We start from the raw sequence: 21176 nt of genomic DNA, 5'->3' as shown, positions 1-21176 counted from the left end.
ACAGTAATTTCCAATTAAAGCTATAGAAATCGAACTCAAGTTATTGTTTTTTCCTTGTACAGAAAACTGACTATGGGCATTTCTTATTACAAAGTTTGAAATGCAATTTCGGATTTTTTTGTTTCTGCAATAAAGTTTAATCTCTTATATTACTAGTTTTTACAAGCAACAAAACGTTCCTAACTCAATTTACAATTTGTTTTTTTTTTTATGAAACGTATTAATAAAAACTTTAACTTAAATTGCTACGTTATTTCCATTACATCAGATTTAAAGTTTGAGCTTCCTGGTGGGTCTATCGAGCTTCTATCGCTGAGCCGTTTATTACATTTTTGTAACGGTCGGTGAATTTGTTAAAATAACTGGTAATTTAGTCACGCGAAGTGAGGCTAACATCGTCATGACAATTGTTAATGATATTTTAAAATAAAATCAAAATGGGCAAAAGATCATTATTTAAAATCAATATGACATTAGACTTTTTGTGGTATGGGTAAACCTATTGTGTCCGCAAAATTGCGTTGAGTTTCAAGACGTACAACTATAATGCAACTACCACCCTTCATTTTGGTGGTTATAGGGCGGGTGGTGATGGATCTGATGAGTGAACTAGTGTAATTATAGGCCAAGGACAAGGGTCCAATTATTTTAGATATCCAGCAATGATATCTAAAATAAAGGGCAATGACCAGCAGAAACCACTTCTTTTAGTTTCTACTAATGTCTATATAGAGTAGCTCATTGCTGGTCCATCTTTAAAAAACGAATTAAGGGACAATTAGTTATCATTTGTTTTATTTATCATTATCTAATCTTTATCATTATGCAGATGATTTGCTGCTCATTCTTAAGTACAATTAGCTCTATGCTCAAATCATCTCACAGGTCTAGAAATATTTCTTTCTTTTTCTTATTTCCCACATGTGGGCTTTAATCTTTGAAAACGGTACTTTTAATCTTTTAAAAGATCTTTCCTGTCCAACAAAACCTACTAAATGTGATCAAACGTGAAATCTATCTATCCCGATATAAATGTTTGAATCGATTATTCATTTCCAAAAATGTTTTCTATTTTTAATCCTTTGTATAAATATTGTATTCGGACAAGTTAATTTTTTATCGCAATCACAATAAACTTGAACAAAAAGCAATATAGAAATACTTCATCTTCTTAAGTGCTCGCCACAAATGCGATAAAATGCGACGGAGACTAAAAATAATTCAAAGATTACCTTCATTTAATAGTGTACTATAAATATATAATACATACAATATTTTTAAGTCTATACAGTTTCATTTCTCGAGTATATCGGGAGTCTCGTTGTAGTCTTGACCTCACAGGCGCAACCATTTGTCAAGCTGAGCTGCATTGAGCCGGCCTTATCTAAGAAAGCTGGATTTAGTTTGTATCGTATCAGCTGAATATCCTGACTCGATATGCGAGCGTACAAACGTATGGAGATATTGTATATTGATATAAATGGTTTTCAAATCTCGATTTTTCCAACGTCGATTTCTTTATTGTTATAGCGCTATAATATAATACTAACTTTGAAGCAAACACATTAAATATAATTCTTAGAATAAACCGTTTTTATGTAACTTATACTAATCTTTTTTCTTGTGTATGTGCGTCTGTGAGTGTGTGTTTGTGTACTTATGCAATCTGGTATTTGTTATAGTAAGTAAATAAATAACAATAAATAAATTAAAGCATGTTTGAAAAATGACTTTGTTAGACGTATTAAAAATTGAAATGCTATGCTTTTTAACTTTCATAATTTTAATAAAGACTAGCAAAATACACAATACGAACAAGGAACAGCAACCTATAAACAGAGAAAGCCCGCTAAGTAACTCAGATAAGTAGGCAAGTGGTAGTAAGTAGCTGTGTGGAACGTTTACTTGCTATTGTTTTTGCTGTATTAAGAAGTGTTGCTCTAAGTGGCCAGCCTGACTCGGTAACTATGTTAATGTTACTTTTTGCTTCACATTCTAAAGTGCTTGTTCAATGTTCCTGATTATTTAAACAATAAATACGTACCTTATAATAAAATATTCATATGCACTTAAGAATTTCGTGACTTTTTCAAATTCGAAATTCCAAAAAAAAGTAATATATTTTTTTTTATTTACAATAAAACTATTGTATTATTTCATATTTTACATTAAATTGTTTAAATGATGCACATTGAATGGAGAAAATGTGATTTTGCCTTCTGTATAGAAAAAAAACAGTCCGATATGAAAAAATAATTTTTGCGAATAAAATTTGATCTAGAAACGCAATCTTGCTGCAATTTATGTATTTAACAATAATGAAAAAATATAAATTGTTTTGATTTGATTTTGAAAAACTTTTTATTTACTGCAACGTACTATAATTAAATATACAAATCGATCAATCTCTTTCTTATCAATTAATATCTAAAGAATAATATCTGGAGTACAAATTACCGTTCCAACGATCTAGTTTTTGAACGTCAAGTCAAGCCACACCGTTATTTCTTCATCAGCATCTGACAACTTCGAAGCAAGAGTCAAAGGTCCCATTCTCAATCCAATTTATTTTCATCAAAGTCAGTTAATAGCGTCTTTTTTATATTATCTAAAATATTTTAATTAGAAAGTACACAAATGAGAATCTATTACGTATACAAACGGACTTCAGTGCGAGCGTGACCATGCGACAAAGACAGGTATCGGATGGTGGGCTCTTCAGAGTAAATTGGATACCGATCGAAGCGTAACGATTTTATCTAACAAAAAAATGTAACCCTTCTTTTGATATCTTTACGTAATTTTGTGTACACAATAGAATCTTCTCAGTTACCTTATCTTACAATTGCTCAAATAAAAACATAATGCGCTGAACGAAAAAGTAAGCCTTTTAATTTTTATGTAATTGAATTTATAATTATTATAATTTATTTTTAAAGATCGAAACGAAACTGTGTATATATTATTAACACATCCAATTATTTTTGTATGTGTTTTGAATATTACAATATATTTATATGAAATATTTATTCACTGTATAATATAAAGAGTATCTCTTAAGTACAGGATTCAAAATTTAATTTCCCAGCTTACTCTGCTACGTGTTGGTAGATTTGATATAAATTTGTAGCTCTACATTTCCCATCTAGAGGTTGTAGATTCTAACCGAGACCCTTCAGTCTCCTAAATCACCCCAGTGAGCCTCACCTCCCCAAGTGATTAGCGTTGCCGTAAAATCTACAACAAAGCTATGTACTATCTACATAGATTTATCTCGAGACCAGAATGAACCATCATCGTAAATTTCCGCCTTACGCTTCCTCTAAACTCTTCTATTGATTTATAGCTTTGTTTTAAAAGTTAACATTTTATAAAACAGCACAGTACCAGTTGTTTCCAACTGTCTGTGGCATCTGTTTTCTTTCCCCAGTTTTTGGCCATTATGGAAACTTTGTCATTTAAAAACATGCGCCAAAGATGTCATAATAAAAAAAATATATTTGCAGTATTTTTTTCTCTTCTTGAACATGATATATTAATGTGTCATAAATTTTAACTTAATTGGAAGTGATTTAGATGGGCACGTGAATTGTACGTCTCTACCATTATTCAGAAGTAATAGCATTGATGAATCAAAAGAAATGTCTTCGCAAGATAAACCCTTATTAATCCAGATTTGGTAGTTGTTTCTGTTACGGTAATGAAAGAAAAGTAATTTATATTTAATTCTTATTATCTATAAATCTAAAACCATAAGTATATGTATATTTTATTTTACATTTGAAACCTGGCATAATTATTTATTATTATTCAATATCGTAACTTAAAAAGTTAATATTTTGTTTTAATTCGAATATGAATATTTTTATAAATAAAAAAATGTAGTATATAATTGTAATTATTATATTTGTTTATGTATTATAGAAAATGTATTTTCTAATTAAATGCGAAATAGTATTGTAGTGCGCACTCAACATGTCAAGACTAGCTTAGCACGGAAGTAATTGGCTGTAAATTAACTTCTTACAAGTTGGTTAGTTCAAGACTTTACTGTAGTTGTTCGCTTAACAAATAAGGATGTACCATGATAAGGAGAAAATTTACTCCGCTGAAGAGTTTTAATATCGATTTCACACTGTATCGCACTCGAGCATCTTAAAGTTTCATTGATTATATATATGATATTGATTCGCTTATCATATTAATACATGAATATTTAAAAGGAAAGATGGAAACACAAAAATTGGTCGTTCATTAGTTCGTTTCTATGGATAGTACAACAATGATGTCGTCGCGAAAATAATAGGACTTGGATGACAAATGGTTGCGTACGTCATAATATTCCTTTTCTACTTATCTATCTGAAGAACGAGGTGGAGTCGTAATTAGCGGCAGAACTGCGACATCAAGTGTACGACGCATGCCCATTTTTACATTTCAGAGAATACATCAGTTAAGGCAGAGTAGTTTATTTTGTTTCTCTGTGATTATTCTTTTACGATGGCACTTTTTAAGTCAACACCTCCCGTTTTTTTCTTAGCAAAACTCTATACATGAGTATTTTTGTACAAAGAAATATAAAAATAAATTCTAGAATGTATCTCCACTTATTGACATATCCGTCTATCTCGTAGATGTCTCCGTGTTTAAAACTTATACATATTCCAGTATCACTATAAATACATTTTAAAATATTTCAAATAATGGAAATATTAACATAAAATATCCTTCGTCATTCCAATTTAAAGTTATTATTTAGAAGACATAACGTGAAAGTATTTCTTCGACGTAACAGTTTATGATATCATACATATGCAGATTACATCTTAATCCAGTTGAGAGTTTCTAAGCGAGTCATTTACATTTTGAACCCGCGGTGCTTCGCCTTAAAAGCCGTTGTACGGTCTGAGCTAGAAGGGATTACCTCACTTTACTCGCACCGCTCTCCTGTTTACCCTCAGGGAACTGAGAGGCATTTATGGTGTTTGTGTCCCGCTCGTGTAATTCTTTCAGCCTGTTTGTCTTGGATTAAACGCATGTCTTTGCTTTTAACGCTACTGTTTACTCGCTCGCCTATATAAATATTTGTAAAAGAATGCGGCCATTTACTTTCTTAGTTATGAACCCTTTAATTGCTCTTATTTTTATACTTTTGAAATACGGCCGTGATAAATAAAACCCGATGCGGTCGTAAACACAATCGTAAAGAAATATTCGGTCGAGACAAGTTAAAATAAAACATAATGAATTATCAATATCATTGGTATTGTGAGGTTTGATTTGATATGGGTTCCGTATCGTTTCTCGTCGATTTCGATCAAGGAAATGCCTAAGATATAAGTACATCGTGCAACTGTACATTCTACTAATAATATCATTGTTCACGTTTTAGATCGATAGGCAGCAAGTCGGGCTAGGTAGTAACGGAAATTACAAATAAGGTGTATTGAATATGATTTGAAGCATGACACCGTTGACTACCGCGTAGCTGTACATAATGATATTCTTTGAATCTGTTTATGCAATTTATGCAATAGAATACAATAATCGTAAACGAATTGCTAGGGTTTATTTGATAATGAACCTTAGAAACACAATCAATGAAACGTTTTTGAATCAAATTTATTTAAAATTTTACATCAATATGTATAAAGCTATGGTTTATGCGAATCTTCAGGTTTCATTCGCTAATAAATAAGAATAAATCGATCGCATCTAAGCTTTCCTGAAACCGTAAGCAGAATAAACGAGGTGTCACTTAAATCAGATACATAGAGAAACATAACCATTTCGATGTCGTCTTTACGCCTTCAAGCTTAGTTGCGAACAGACCGCTTGGTCTCGTTGCACCTCGCACTATTATAAAGGAAACACATGACGTAGATACCAACAATTGATTTTATTGCAAACTTTTATAGCTTTCTATATAATTTTATATAAATAATCCATTACTAATCTATGCAAAGATTAGATTATAATATAAGACAATAAATAAATGTGAATAAAATACGTAATTGTGAATCTTCTTTTGAGATTTACACAAGTAGGTCGTTGTGCGCAAGCGCATTATGGTCATCAGAAATAAAATGTACTATTTTTTAGCTGTTTAAATCTTGAAAATGTATATAAAAAAACTAAAAATAATCCGTTATATAAATATAGAAATTCAAATAAAATTCGAATACACATGTGTGCATTCATTCATACTTGCAGAACGAGCGCTTGGTCTGATAAAGGTATCGACGGAACCGTCAGCAAAAAATGTTCCATTTATGGATTCCCATAATATTACTTGAGTATCAGTTGTACAAAATCACTGACTTAGCATGACCCAATTGCATAGTGTGTCTGTGGATAATTTTCGCATTGCGGCCATCGGATTCGGTGCCGATATCGCTTTGTAACGGTCCTCGTATCGGGCTGCATTCTGCGCATTTCCTTCTCTTGCATCGTGATTGCGCTGACGATATCTCGTGTAAGATATTATATTCAATATACCTGTGTAAGGTTTAAATGAGGACTGACTTTCTAAACGATACAAACGATAATCTAAGATATATTAAGTAAGCAATAAAAACCGTCATAACAAGTGTTGACAAAAAAAATGTGCATAGAGAAAGCTAATATGAATTGTATTGTGGTGATTTTTGCGTTGATGCTTAAGATTGTGAATAAATACCATCTATAACAGATAATACGTAATGCAACGCTAAATCTTAAAATAGATCTTAAGGCAAATAATGATCATTATATTTTTTTGGAAACCTTTTTACATACCAAAAATTAAGTTCTACATTCGACCGTAATATCAGATATGACTTTCGAAATCAAAGATCACCGGTCAAACAATCAGAGATTTGATTGATTATCCCGATCGAAACACGCTTCGTTAGTAACCGCATCCAAGCGCACATCTGTCGCATGCTCCACGGAACTTCTGAGACTCACAAAAACCGACGAGGCCGGCTAGACAGGGATGGATATATAATATTGATGTACGTCAAAGCGGGACAGCTGAAATAAATTAATCCCTAACGGGTACCCACTGTCCTTCAACTTCGATGGATTTGGAAGATTTATGTTCGGTTCGTAAAAACTTAGTTTAATAGGAATTTATAAGCTATATTTAAACCTTGACTCTCATAATATAGAACGCATACGACAGTTTTGAAATTTTGTTTCGTCATTGATATTTCAATGTCCTTGAATTCTTTGTGAGTAGATCACATCTGAAACCGAAAATTATCGATATTCGTCGAGTCAAGTGTTGTTGAAATTATTAATTAACGTAATATTTCGACAAATAAACTCTTAATTAAAGTATAGTGTAGTTATCATTACTATTGTTCAAATTTATTTGAGTTTTTTAACATTAAATAACGCATACAAAGTAATTGCAAATAAACATTTACTTTACAACTTTGCTATTATCAATATTTAACATTGTCTATATTTAAAACTGATATGTTTATTGTTCTTTATATTTGTTGCTCATTTACTTTTATTAACTGTATCTTCGGTAAGTTTGACGTTGATTTTGAAATGCGAGTCCATAACCACTTAACGTACGAAGCCAGTTTTCTTATTGTAAATGCATGCTATTGTCTCCAGCGAGATATAAAATACCGATATGATCCTACGACGTCTTCGTCGCAAGAAATATTCAGGGGATACAGCCCACACTTTTAATAGCGGTTACATCATTTCCACACAATGAGAGCGCCGTCCACACCCATTCTCTGTCCGTATGATTTGAAATTATAGCACCGTTTTATTTGCTCTCAGCGCATTTATATGCGGTCGCCGAGTCGCACAATGTGCCACAATATTATATGTTAAGGCACTTCCATACATAACGCGCCACGGCCGACGACGAGGAAAGTGTCGCGTCCTCTCATGTGTCGCGAGCGCGACTCGCGATCGCGTGGGAGGCAGAATGAAGCAGTAATTTAATCCTTGATTGTGTTCTCATTTAATTTATACGCAGCATAATCAAATTTGGTACTCGGTTGTGACCATTTATACGAATGTTGGCAGCTTGATTTAATTCAGGCTGCGTGCCTGCCTTTCGCACCCAATCGAGACTTTTTCGAAATTTAAACAATGTCTATTGTTTGAATTTTATTCAAATGTTATTATTTAAACACTTTTACACATAGTAACTCGTTCAATTATGCAAGTAGCGTTTATCACTAAAAAGGCTTAATTGATATTTATACCCATGCATAATTACTTAATGAATAATTCTTATAAAGAGATCGCATTCAAAATTTATGGCTCCGAAGGTGCCAATCAAGCTATTGTGGATATTAGCGCATGCCTATTATCCTTTTATTACTAAAATAGATTTTTAGAACGTTGTAGGTGCAATTTAAAAATAGCTTAAGGATAGTTTGATATCGTCATAATTATAGAGGGACGGTTGAACCGGTACCGGTTATAAAAACTGAATGATGCTATAATGTAACGTCAATAAAGTAAATTGGCAGGATACCGCGCCGGCTATAGGTATAATAACAAAATGGGTCAACACTTTGCTTGGCTTAAAATACAAAAACACTCGTTATTTTCAAATTACATTTAGTTAATAATAATACGTTAGCTATATTATAGTTAGTTGATAATACCGTAATATTCAACCGAAGGTATTCGTTAAACGCTTAGAGTAAAGGAGTAGATTTTTTTTTTTTTTTGGGACACGCAATAAGAAAAGTTAGATCATATTTTCAAATATAAATCCATTTAAACTTTCTTATATTTTTTAACAAGATAAAACAAAAGTCTTGTCTATCTATACGACTTAATGAATTCCTGATCACGTTTTTAAATATAACGAATGACATTTTATAGCCTTGTTCGCAATAAGATAAAATTGTAAGGGTCTGTCAAACGAATGAAAAAAGTTGTATAAAAAAGATTCGATGTATATAATAATAGCGAGTTGTGCCTTGTACTCGAGGCAATAAATGCGGACTATACGAGTCCATATTTCATGAAAAATTCATATCGTAGCCGCGCCCTAATGATGCCGATGCCATCTTTTATTGCCAACGGGGATGTATCTTTCATTAATCGTTTATTCTGAATGTTGACACGTACATAATGTATGTATGAGAACGTCACTCAAACACACATGCACGATGTGCTTTCCTAGAAACAATAACATAAAAATGACATATCATTTTGAAAACGTTTGAATAATATTTTGCTACGTTTTTTTTTAAGTATGGCAGAGTAGAATATCTCTCGGTTCTTTCATTTATAGCGATTCTATTATATATATCTTGTATACGAACGGATGACTTTTTATTCTAAAATGTCTATGTAACGTCAAACGAATATGTTTGTAAATGTTGACATAAAAAAATTATAACTTTCTACATCGCTTTTTTCTCATCTCTCTTATAATTTATTTACTGTATATATTAATACAATCCCTACGATTAAATAGTGAGTTTGATCTTTGTTATTTATGTTAGTACATTGTTCATTTTTATATTCCATATTTAAAATCAAATATTTTAATTCTACTTTCAAATAGTCATTCCATAAACACTTATTTATCTGTGTCGAAATAAGTTCAGTTCATTTTTGTCTTCCATATCCAATAACCTAGTTTCCACTAAGAACACGCTGGGAGCTGAAATTGAATTTCTACTTGTAAAAACCGTCCGGTAATAGAGTTTACCTTCAGATCAAATAAAATAACAACTAACGTACGGGAGAGACAGTGCACACATTCGAGCTACGTTCACTTATTTTACTTGCCGGGATTTATCTCGAATAGTCTATTTGCCAAACGGCTTTTAATATTACAGATTTATAAATATTATTTTAAGGAATCGACGTAGGTTGTTTTACTTTAATTGAATACTATTGAATTAATGAATGTTTTATTGGCAGTAAATAATAACAATATATATTTAAATAATACATTACTTTCAATCGAATTAATTAAATTAATATTATAAAATGTCATTTTTATATTTTAACAGAAATAATAAAACAAAATGTAGAGAAGCATAATGAGATAACACATTTATATTTTAATTTGCATTTAGATTATGAAATTATCATTCCGACTATAGTCGAGACTAGGTTCATTTAAGCCTATTGTGCTCAAATAAAGGTACAAAGGCTGTTAATTTAATAAATATGTTTAAAGTTATATATAAAATTGTATTTAAATTTAGTATAATAAGTTTTAAATAGAGAACTCTTTATGATCAAAAGATCAAAAAAACATGAAGAAACAGTGAAATTGCTTTTTTAATTTCCTTTAAATTAAGAATAATAGCTACTGGTTTAATCTTTTTTAATTTGATATACTTCTTTGGTGTAATAGTAAACTAACCGGATTCCTTTATTTTTGCTACGGTCTTCGTCGCGGTCGTACCTCTCCTGAGAAAATTACATTTTTTCTCCGTCATTTGGCGCGCTAGCTCAGATTGTATTTTATCTTTATGTGTAATCATAATTCATGTTTTTTGCTCTCTTCTGTAGAAGAGATTGCTAGGTGTTTGAGTTTTATACTCTTATCTGTTTTACTTGTAAATGTCACACTTGCTATTTTTTATTAAACATCTCTACACTCGATATCACTTATGTGATGAAACTTCAAGATTGAACTCCGACTGAGATAAAGATATTGTCTCTTTTTTATTTCGTTAGTTAGCCTTGCGACGTTGGACAAGTGCCATGCAGCTCTTCAAACAGAATAAAATGAATGAAAATACATATAATCATAGACAAATAATTATATTTCATAACTTAAATGTTTACTTTGTAGATCTTTAGTTTGACCCCCTAGAGCGTCCATGCGCTACTTACAAACGAAATGATAAATGAAGATCATCGATAGTTACTGTAACATATACGCTGATGGATTGATTGTGAGCAGACATGTGTGCCTATCGATCGATTAGTTTCTACCCAAACGCGGCCCCAGGTTTCTCTTATGGACGATTATGTTTAATGCCCTTTAAAAATGTTAAGTGTTTAGCTTATGATATCCTATCGTTTAAAATGTAGTCCTTTTTTCTATCTACTATAATAGATGAGTTCGTGTAAAAATTCCGTCAGTACCCGTTATTAGACCCGTTAGATGAATCAAATACTTTTGTTGATGATTATATAACTTAAAAGCCGGTAACTAGCTTTCGCTCTCGACAATCCATTTTTCTTCCGCTTTCTATAACGGCGTTCGAAGTCAAATACGAAAGATTAATTTAATAATATTCAATAAGCGTTGTTTGATTAACAAAAGAGTAATCTGTGGCGGCATCTAACACAAATACGAACCACTCGTCGAGCTGATTTCAATCACCATCATTCATTATTCACTCACTTCCCTTTGCATTTGCCGAAGTATATTCGCCAGTTTTGTTTTGTTTTACTTTCATATTTCAAAGTTCTCGAGAGGAAGTGCGATACAATACTTGTTATAATTGAATTGATTTCAAGTTTATGTTCGTGTTTTTGTTAAATGGTAGAATTGATTTGCATTCATTAAAACATTTACTTACCTTTGACCCAATTAGGCAGTTCACGTAATGTCTCCGCTGTATCTTTTAATTTATAAGTATTGTATGCGTGTTTCTCGAAAGCAATTTAAAAAGGGTATTATGATTCATTGGGTAAATAAACTGAGGTTTTATGTATCAGAGTAGCACGAAGCGTAGCACTCTCGAGTGTATTTTTTGTTATCATTAGTTGACGTGAAATAACACTTCTGCGTTGTATCGTGATCCAAAAAAATAAATTGTGTGAAAAATTACGATGATTACATCTAATAATGGACGTCGGACTTGTTTGATGGTTAATGTCAGAGATTGGCATCATTAGGCGCAATGATAGTGACCTAGAAGGAAAATAATTTTATTTTCTTTACCGATTGACTGCATAAATTGCATTGCAAATTTTCATTGTTTTAGACATATAAACTAAAACAGTATATCTTTGTTTATAAATCAAAAGGTCATATTTTAAATGCTATCTCTTAATAAACAACTTATATTATTGCAATTTTATATCAGACGACACTAAAAGTAATGAGACATTCTGTTATCAAACGAGATACGCGGCCCATTAAGAGATATTTCTCATTGCTAGGTATGACGATAAAGGTTAAAGTACTTCTGCAGCTTCGAAGCTCTCAAAGGTTCCGATAACCACATTAACATTTAGTGAAAATAGTATTTGCTTAACGAAATATTATTTGCAAAGTAAATTATTTAACAAAGATATTCTTTTAAATTATTTCAGACGATAAAACATGATTGTATATTAATTTTTGTTGCGATCTTTGGAGGTCAGAAAATAAAAGAGACATTCAATTTAAATTTTATTTTTAAAACTTTAAATAAACTCGTCAGTCATCACGATTCTTACGTTTGAAAATACAAACCCTTCGTCAAGTAAAGAAAGATTTGACATGTTCGTGCCACTGTATGCGTTCGATGACTGTCCCTTTTGCCATATCATGCAATTAAAACGGTCCATCGACAGACAGTAAGCAGATGCCCATCACTGTTATCAAATACATTAAACTGAGCGCTCGTTTCACGATTTCGTTTTTCGTTTTTTCATTCCCATAAAACCCTCTCCCGACTTAGATAACGCGTAATGCGTTGGCTTCTGAAGAATAATTAAAAGTCCATTTTTATATTTACTTCGATTATAACACTGAGATGGAACACTAATTAAGAATTCGAATGTTCATTACGATTCCAAAAAAGGTTTTGTTATCAGGTAGGTATATATCATTATAAGAACTGGTTGATTGCATGTCGAATTACCGGCAGTTTTTTAGCTTCTTTTGTTTCGGAGATTTTGATTGGTTACATTTTGTTTTATTTAAAAAGAAATCCTACACAATCGTTTAAGTTAATTTACCTTTAAAAAAATTGCAAAGGCTTTCGTAAAACTCCCATTCAAGTCAAATTGCTTGTCCAAATCTACTTTACCTTTGGAATTTATATTTTAGGGAAAAATGTGAACCCTTGAAGGTTCTTTATTATGCCTTACTGCGGATTTAATGATCCGGTTCTCTTATGAAGACGGCCGAAGACCTTAAGAATAGGTCGTTTTATATAAGAGTGAATCTTCATCCTCCTGAGCAGGATAAAACCGCAAAATGGAGCTGAAGCTAACTTTAGTAGCATTTTGCGGTCAGATACACTTCTAGTTTCGTAAATTATATCCTAGATGCTACCGTAGTGCTGGTTTATTGACTTATGCTAGCACTGTTAATCGTATTTTTGGCATGCACGATATATATATAAATTATTTTGCATAGTTTTGTACTTCATCTGTGGTGTGGTGTTTTCATAAATGTAAAAAAGTGACATCGAGTCATAATAACGATAAAAATGAGTAATAATAGGCGTTGTAGGTTTTATCCTTATATATTAATTAAATTTAAGAATATAATTTTTTAAGCTTATAAATTCAATAATATACTTACCAAATAATATATCTATATAGACAATATTACTTTCGTATAAAAAGATATGATAATCAAGGAATGAGCGGATAAAAGTTGATACCACACATCCATAGTATTATGGAGTTTATTAGACACATTAGGTGTATTGTGAATGTTGTCGTCTTTTATCTCCTCATCGAACTGCGAAAGGAATGTCGGGTTCTTGTTAGTTGTTTTTTTATATATTTAATTGTAAATTAAATCGATTTTATTTAATGTTTTAACCTTTTATTTGTTCACAGTTCGCGGCACCACGACCTGGCGGGGAGTCATCGTGTTTGCAGGGCCCCGACTGTTTTATGGTGAGCATTCTTTTTTATTTCTGATCCAATACAGTTTACAAAATAATAATTCACTCTTAATATCAATTAACCTTAGCATAAAATTATAAATTATAGTTAGGCGCGGTTATTGCCTCTTGCTATAAATACTCTTAAAATAAATTCTATTTTATTTCATTGAGAACCATTCGATAAATTAACAAACAAACTTGTTTCAAAAGTGCATATTACGTAATAATTAAACAGAATATTACTTTTTACGTTCGAACGTTACAATAAAATTTTATCTTTGAATTTCCGTTAAATAATATGATTTTGCGCGTATATCTATCTTCTTTGGTTTAATAGCGGGATTTCATGTTTGTGTACACACGTTAACATTAAATACATTTCAATTAAGCGTACACTATCATAATATATATTATTTATTTTCTTTATACGTGAAATATACGCTATGAAACATACTACATTGAACTAGCATCAGCTTTGTAACGTGTTATTGAACAGGATGCAACGCACATTTGAATCGAGTTTACGATAATGCTGTGCATGAAAAGGTTGTCGAACGAAGTTGCACTCAAACGTTAAACCTTAAACTATGTAGTAATGAAATTACTTGCTTAAATCAATAAAATTACCACTTCAAAGACTCCGCGGAATCTAGGCGACAGGACATTTTGTCAATACCAGTAATTAATAACCACGGTTCAACCCGTTCTCATAATTATTAAAGCTTACCGAGGCGAGAGTGGGCGTCAAGTTAACGTCAACTCCAACTAATGAGTGTTTCAAATGACAAATGCTGCATTTCTGTTGGCCATCTTTCTCTGTTAGTCGTGACGTGTCTCTTGTTAGATATGATTGGATACTTTATTCGTTATTGATTTAATTGGTACAGGATTGAGCCTTTTAAATATTTATCTAATTTTAAATAATAATAATCATTGTATTTTTATTTATATTTAATTTATTTGACTATTAAAACTAACTAGTTTATCTAACTTAATTTTGTAGTTTAATATTTATTTCTAGATAGGACCAGTAAATTACATTTTGTTGTTGCAGTGCTGGGAAAATTGTGAACTACTCCAATCCAACTTCCAAATTTGGGGTGCTGTTTGTGATGAAAAAGACATTTGCGTAAGTAATCTCTTCACTACTATTCTATATTGCAGCTATATTAAAATTCGAGACTAAATTTTCCTTTCTCCTGCAGTTCCCCGGCTGCAAGGTTGCTTGTGAATTTCACACCGAAGCTGCCCGAGCATCTCAAACGCAACCAGTTATCCACACAAAGGGCGAAGGTGTGATGAGAGTTAGTGGAGCTTTAGCTCGCTGGCCACCACCTGCACCACGCGCGGCTTCGCGTCCAGCTCCCCTAGTTTATGTGGTAATGCGTCGAGCTGCAGAAGGTCCCTGGAGGCAAATAATTCAAACTCAAGCTTTAGCGACCAGAGTTCCATCAAACAATGAAGGAGCTCTCCTGCGTGTACTTGTTGTAGATCCACAAGGACTTGTCACAATCTATAGTCCAGACGAGACATGGGTAGCTCATGATACAAACACCTCAAACCATGACGAGCATAAATGGATATTAAAAGAAATATCCCTAATTCATCAAAAAGTTCTTGTGATTGGAGAAATTGCTTGGGAACCAAGAATAGCACGTGGTGTTTATCTCGTCACTTGGGAAGTTGACGGTGGGGGCTTAAAAGGAAATTTGTTTACTGATTCTACTCGAGTAACTTTGTCTTTATGGCCGGACACAATCTACCACATTCAAGTAGAACTTGTGTCTCGAACACCAGGAGTTGATAATGAAAAATCGGAAACTATGACTATTGACACAAGTCACGCTCAACGTGTTTCAACTGAAAGTGTACAAGATGTTGAGGTTAGTGAAGGAGATCGCCTTATGTCAGTACTAGTTAGTTCAATGCGTGGTGAACGTGTACCAGAACGTGCCCCAGATTCAGAACTAATTTTGGGATGTCTATCAGCTATGATTGCTTTTGGCTTAGCCGTACTTGCTGCAATTGTATGGAGGCGAAGACGACGAGGTACTTTTCCAGGAACTAACGTATATGTTGGATCTTCTTCAGTCCTTAAACGAAAGTTAGTAGAAGATTTCGTTCCCGCACCACATTGCTTTCAACCTGTGATTTCTCCAGAAACCCCGACCAATGGAGCTGCATCACGGGATGTAGTTGTGTGACGTCATAGTTTTGACATGCTGTCGTTTGAAGACCGCGTTTTCAGTTCCTAAAGTTGTCGGACAAAACTTTCGCATAAAATAATTGATTATAGTGCAGTGGAAAAATGGATTTAAGAATGTGATACAATTAAATAAGTTGTGCCAGTGAAAGCAAGAATGGCAATAGATTTATTTAAGAACGATTATTTTTCGTTAATTATTATTAACATTACACTTGATAATCGGACGAACTTTAAAAGTCATTGTACATGCTAAAATCAAACTATCTATATATGATTTTTGGTACGTAGATTTAGGCCAATTGTAAATTAAATGTACCTTTAAGTGTATTTATGAATCACAGTAAGATAAACACCAGATATGTTAGTATTGTAAATATTACGAAAACATGGTAAACCATAATTTTCTAATTATTAATTGATTTTAATGTGCTGTAAATATATGTGTCATAAGGAGCAATTTTCATCAATAAAATTAGAGATAAGGTGTTTTTATCAATTCTGAGATATATCTGAAAATGTATTCCTAAATCGTTTGCAGTCTTTTAAACTATATTTGTAAAAGGGCAATAGCGTAAAATATTGCCTTTTAAACTTCATTTGTACTGGAAACACATCTCATAGAATTATAAAATAATAAAAATATTTTTACAGCTAGTCCTTATCATTGTTTAGTTATAGTTCGTAGATATTATATTTTAAACTAATTGCGAATCTTACTTCTCCTTATTCTAGAGACTTTACGACTTCTTCAGCAATAATGGTACATGTATGTATTTGTAAATATTTGAAACATTTATTGTAAAAACTGACAGAGAAATTATATTTTTCTTGGACGTAAACAGATATTTCTAAATGTTATTAAATTATCCGTACTTTAATCAAAAATTAAGTGGTTTTTGTTCAAAAAGTAGATATTATAGTAAGGCCAACATTAAATTCTCATGTAATAATTGTTAAATCATGATGTAGTCAGATTTGTTTAAAGTTCATGTTAGCTTAAACAATGTACTTAAAACTTTAGTTTGTTGTAGGGCATAACATTAAAGCCAAACTTTTTTTGAGCTGTTAACGATTAATATATTTTGGTTTATTGATGACCAAAATTATATAGTATAAGTTAGATGCTTAGTTAAATTTATTTATTTTTGTGATTAATTTCGTACCTTCATTCGAATTTGTAAATAAATATTACTTGCTATATTGACGCAGCTAAAATTTAACAAGTATGAATAAATATGTCTGCCAAATTACAAAACGTTTTATTTATACAATGTATTTATAAAATTATGTGTATTGGTTTAAAAATTCTAGTCATCCTTTAAAATATAGCTTATATTCAATTTTAAACTTTACACGATTTTTAAAATAACATAATAGAGCCCGTACATTTGTAGAGATTTGCTGCACCGTCGAATTCAATAAAAGCGATAATTCCTAGAAAGCTTTTAAATAAACATTAACTCAATGATACAAAGGGTTCATTGGTCGACTGGTGATTTAACTAAGACTCGAATAAAACCGTACCATTGTCTAGGGATTAACGTCAACAAAATTGTTGTCCACAGGCGCTTGATCAAACAAAAAGATTTGTGCGTCAAGTTACCCTTAGGACCTCTTTACTTCCAGTATTGAAAGCAACTCAACCATACAAATGAAACTGTTGGCTGTTACGGCATTTGCTTTTTTTTCTCTCATCCCATTACCTGGGAATGTCATTAAATTAATCTTGTAAGAAGCTACCGACGTGATAATTAAAAAAAAAAGCTTATTCAAACATGCAAATGTGAAGGAGGTTCTATGTAAATAACGTGTAAATTGGAGATAGCTGTAGAGTTTGAACCATAATAGTCTGTATTCACGTTCGCTTCGTCATAAATCAAGTCCCTAGATTAGATATGAGCTTTTTTGTTTTCACGTTGTTCGAGTCGAATCCAAACGGTATATATCTTTTAGACAGTTAAGATACTGCTCATTAGTATGAACTTATAGTTTCATTATAAGTTTTTAAAAATAAAAATATATTTTTTTTAATTTAATAAATGTATATTGTGAGATGGGGTAATTTATTTTAGTTACCCATTTTATTCTTGGCCCGCGGTTCCAGTATAAAGCATAGGCTCATAAATAACAGGGAAAATAGAAGGTGAATGCTTCCACGAGTATCCTTTTGGGAACGGCCAAAGCATTCTTTTAAGATTTATTATAGAACTTGAGCACATTTCTTATTCCTTATGTACTTCGCGTCCGATAGAGCCATGAATTTGGTCATTTCTTTCAACGTTCGAACACTTCTTTAAAGATTTGGCAATGACTAATTCATTTGACGTTAGAAGTATAGTTTGTATATCTAAAATCGTTACTACAAGGCACTACACTATACACGGTTTAATAAATAAGAAATATTATTATCTCATCTATCAAATTATATTAGAAGTACCGAATAAAACATATTTTATTTTAATTCTTACTAAATGCTTACTAAAAATTATTATAATCGAAATCTGATTGACTATAAGATAAGACTAACACACACTAGAAGCCTCAGGATTCGACGATTACGGACCTTTCCTTAGATAAGGCAGATATAAAATGCAATCGATATATTTTATGTCAATTTTATCTTAATTGCTAGTGCATGGCGGTATAGAACAGCCTTACTTGTTAACGTTTGTCGATTGCCTGAGAAACGATCTAGCTAAGTATCGAGGCAGGTTACGAAATTTATTTATTAGACAGCAAATGAAATAGTTGGTATTTTGAAGACTAGAGTTCGAGATTGTATCAGTGCATTTAAATGGAATAAATAAATTATTGTTTGTTTATATATCCACGATACAATTCGCATAAAATTATTGTCAGCTTATTATTTTTTAAGATTTCTTAAATATTTTGATTAATATTTCTTATTTTTTTTTTAGAATAGGAAAGCGGACGAGCATTTGGGCCACCTGATGTTAAGTGGTCACCAACGCTCTTAGACATTGGCATTGTAAGAAATGTCAACCATCGCTTACATATCCAATGCGCCACCAACCTTGGGAACTAAGATTTTATGTCCCTTGTGCCTGTAATTACACTGGCTCACTCACCCTTCAAACCGGAACACAACAATATCAAGTATTGCTGTTTTGCGGTAGAATATCTGATGAGTGGGTGGTACCTACCCAGACGAGCTTGCACAAAGCCCTACCACCAGTAATAGTATTTACAAATATTAAATATATTATCTATTATTATATGTTTAAATTAAAAAAAAACAGCATAATTTAGCAAAAAATGGTAGAGAAGGTGAGAATGCATTCCGTATTATTGCTGTATGCGCCATTTTTATTATACATTTACATATATTTTTATATTAGATTAAATGAAACTAAATATTACAATATTGGCTTTTAATGAATGAAGCCGAGAGTTGAAATATTTATGCACTGTCCTACCTACATGTAGGATAAATATGTGCCGCAACCGGTACCCTGCAAGAGATTGTAATACTTTATCTAACGTCATCTCAGAATACCGATTGGACGACGAAAATTCACATTACGCAATTACAGCAAGAAATAGCAACTGTCTAGGTAGAAATTTTCAAGTGACAAGTGGATTAAATACCAAGGATTCCGAGACATAAAAGTAAGAAAGTCATCAGAATATAGCCAGAGGGCTGTGTACAGGCGATAATTTTATTACAATTTCAATATTAGTAATTTACAAACGCTTCGGGTATAAAATAAGGCTAACGAATATACCGTAGATATAACAAGCATAATTTTCTTTAGAAATATTGCATAAGATTTTCTTAAATATCAAGTTATATTTAATATCTTCAATTGTAATGAATGTATTAAGTCCTTAGTTTTTCGAAAGCGAAATGAAAAAATAATAGCCAAGCTTAACTGGTATTCATTTATTATTTTGGCTAATTTAACATAATTTTAGCTATGTATAGCATCAGCTACACATCTCTATTGAGTATCAACTCGATAGATCTCTCAAAAAATGTTCTCAAAATTTGGTACTATTTGTTATTGAGTAATAATAACAAATTGTAATGAAATATTACAATTATTTACTAATTACGAAACTTTTGTGAAATAATATTAAAACTATAACAGTATCAATTGTCTTGCTAATAGAAGATTATGAATCAAAGTTTTGTAGGTTGCCCTTATAATAAAAGCAATATAAAACAAATATATATATTAATAAGTAAATTATACTTATTAATAAATTATTATTTTTACATACTGATGTTAATATTACATTTAATTTTGAATATTTTTTTGTATTTTATATAATATGAAATAGTCAAAACGTTGTGCATTTCATTATAACCCTTTAAAAGCATGCTATAAAAGTGCCTACAATGTTGCATTTTAGCAGAATAGCGTCTAATTACTTTCACGAAGTTTAATTTAATCTGTTCGCTATCAAGAACGATACGGCCAATCCCCGAGGGAGCCATGCGCCCGCGCAGGTAATAGGCGGCTGTCAGCGTGTGGGCGATCGCTAAACATCACCTTGTAAATACTGGTAAATATTTGTCTTCAAGTAATTACTGTAATTGTTCACTCCGCTCCGTTCTGCGAGACGTTGATACGTAGGCAGTTTGAAAGGTTTATTGAATGAATTTCAAGATTTGCTTTATTTTGTCTTTTAACATATTATTCCATAATAAAAATACATATAACAAGCACGTATAATACAAATAATAAGGTGTTAAAAATAGTGGTCATAAATATGCATCCTTCTCCTTCTCAATAAATGAGCTCACTGTCCCAAATCGATTAATTAAATCGGACTGATAGATGCTGAGATTCGCGCGTTCAAACACGCTCTTCGTTTTTAAGTACAAATGTCACTCAAATAGCTTGAAACGATATTTGGTTGATATAACAACATCTCTACTCAACTTAGCGCTAACACCAATAACAAATTAATATCACACGACGATTATATAAACTTAATCGGGAAACTGGAATTTAAGTCGTAAATCTGCTACTTACTGAATTAGACTATAAGTTTATGATTATCATCTTATCGAAAGTAACTTTTGTCGCTTGTCTCGGATCAACGATTCTTGAGAAATAATATTTCAAATATAATAGCGTAGATCTGGAGTATATATTTATTGTAGTAGCAGTAGCATTAATTACAGGCACAAGGGACATAACATCTTAATTCTCAAGGTTGGA

General features: G+C 31.8%; 1 protein-coding gene across 1 annotated transcript in view; it reads left to right on the top strand.

Moving 5' to 3' along the window:
• LOC126769347 (uncharacterized) overlaps positions 1-17239 on the top strand; it is a 35873-nt gene extending 18634 nt beyond the window's left edge. Inside the window, exons 2-4 of the mRNA XM_050488041.1 lie at positions 13729-13788; positions 14833-14907; positions 14984-17239. Of these exons, the coding sequence (XP_050343998.1) occupies positions 13729-13788; positions 14833-14907; positions 14984-15982 (1134 nt within the window). The 3' untranslated portion in view covers positions 15983-17239. The remainder of the gene's footprint in view (positions 1-13728; positions 13789-14832; positions 14908-14983) is intronic.
• Positions 17240-21176: the final 3937 nt, after the last annotated feature.

Source organism: Nymphalis io, chromosome 7, assembly GCF_905147045.1.
Source record: "Nymphalis io chromosome 7, ilAglIoxx1.1, whole genome shotgun sequence".
Lineage (NCBI taxonomy): Eukaryota > Metazoa > Arthropoda > Insecta > Lepidoptera > Nymphalidae > Nymphalis > Nymphalis io.
The sequence above is the reverse complement of the archived record's forward strand: the minus strand, read 5'-3'. Positions and strand labels throughout refer to the sequence as shown.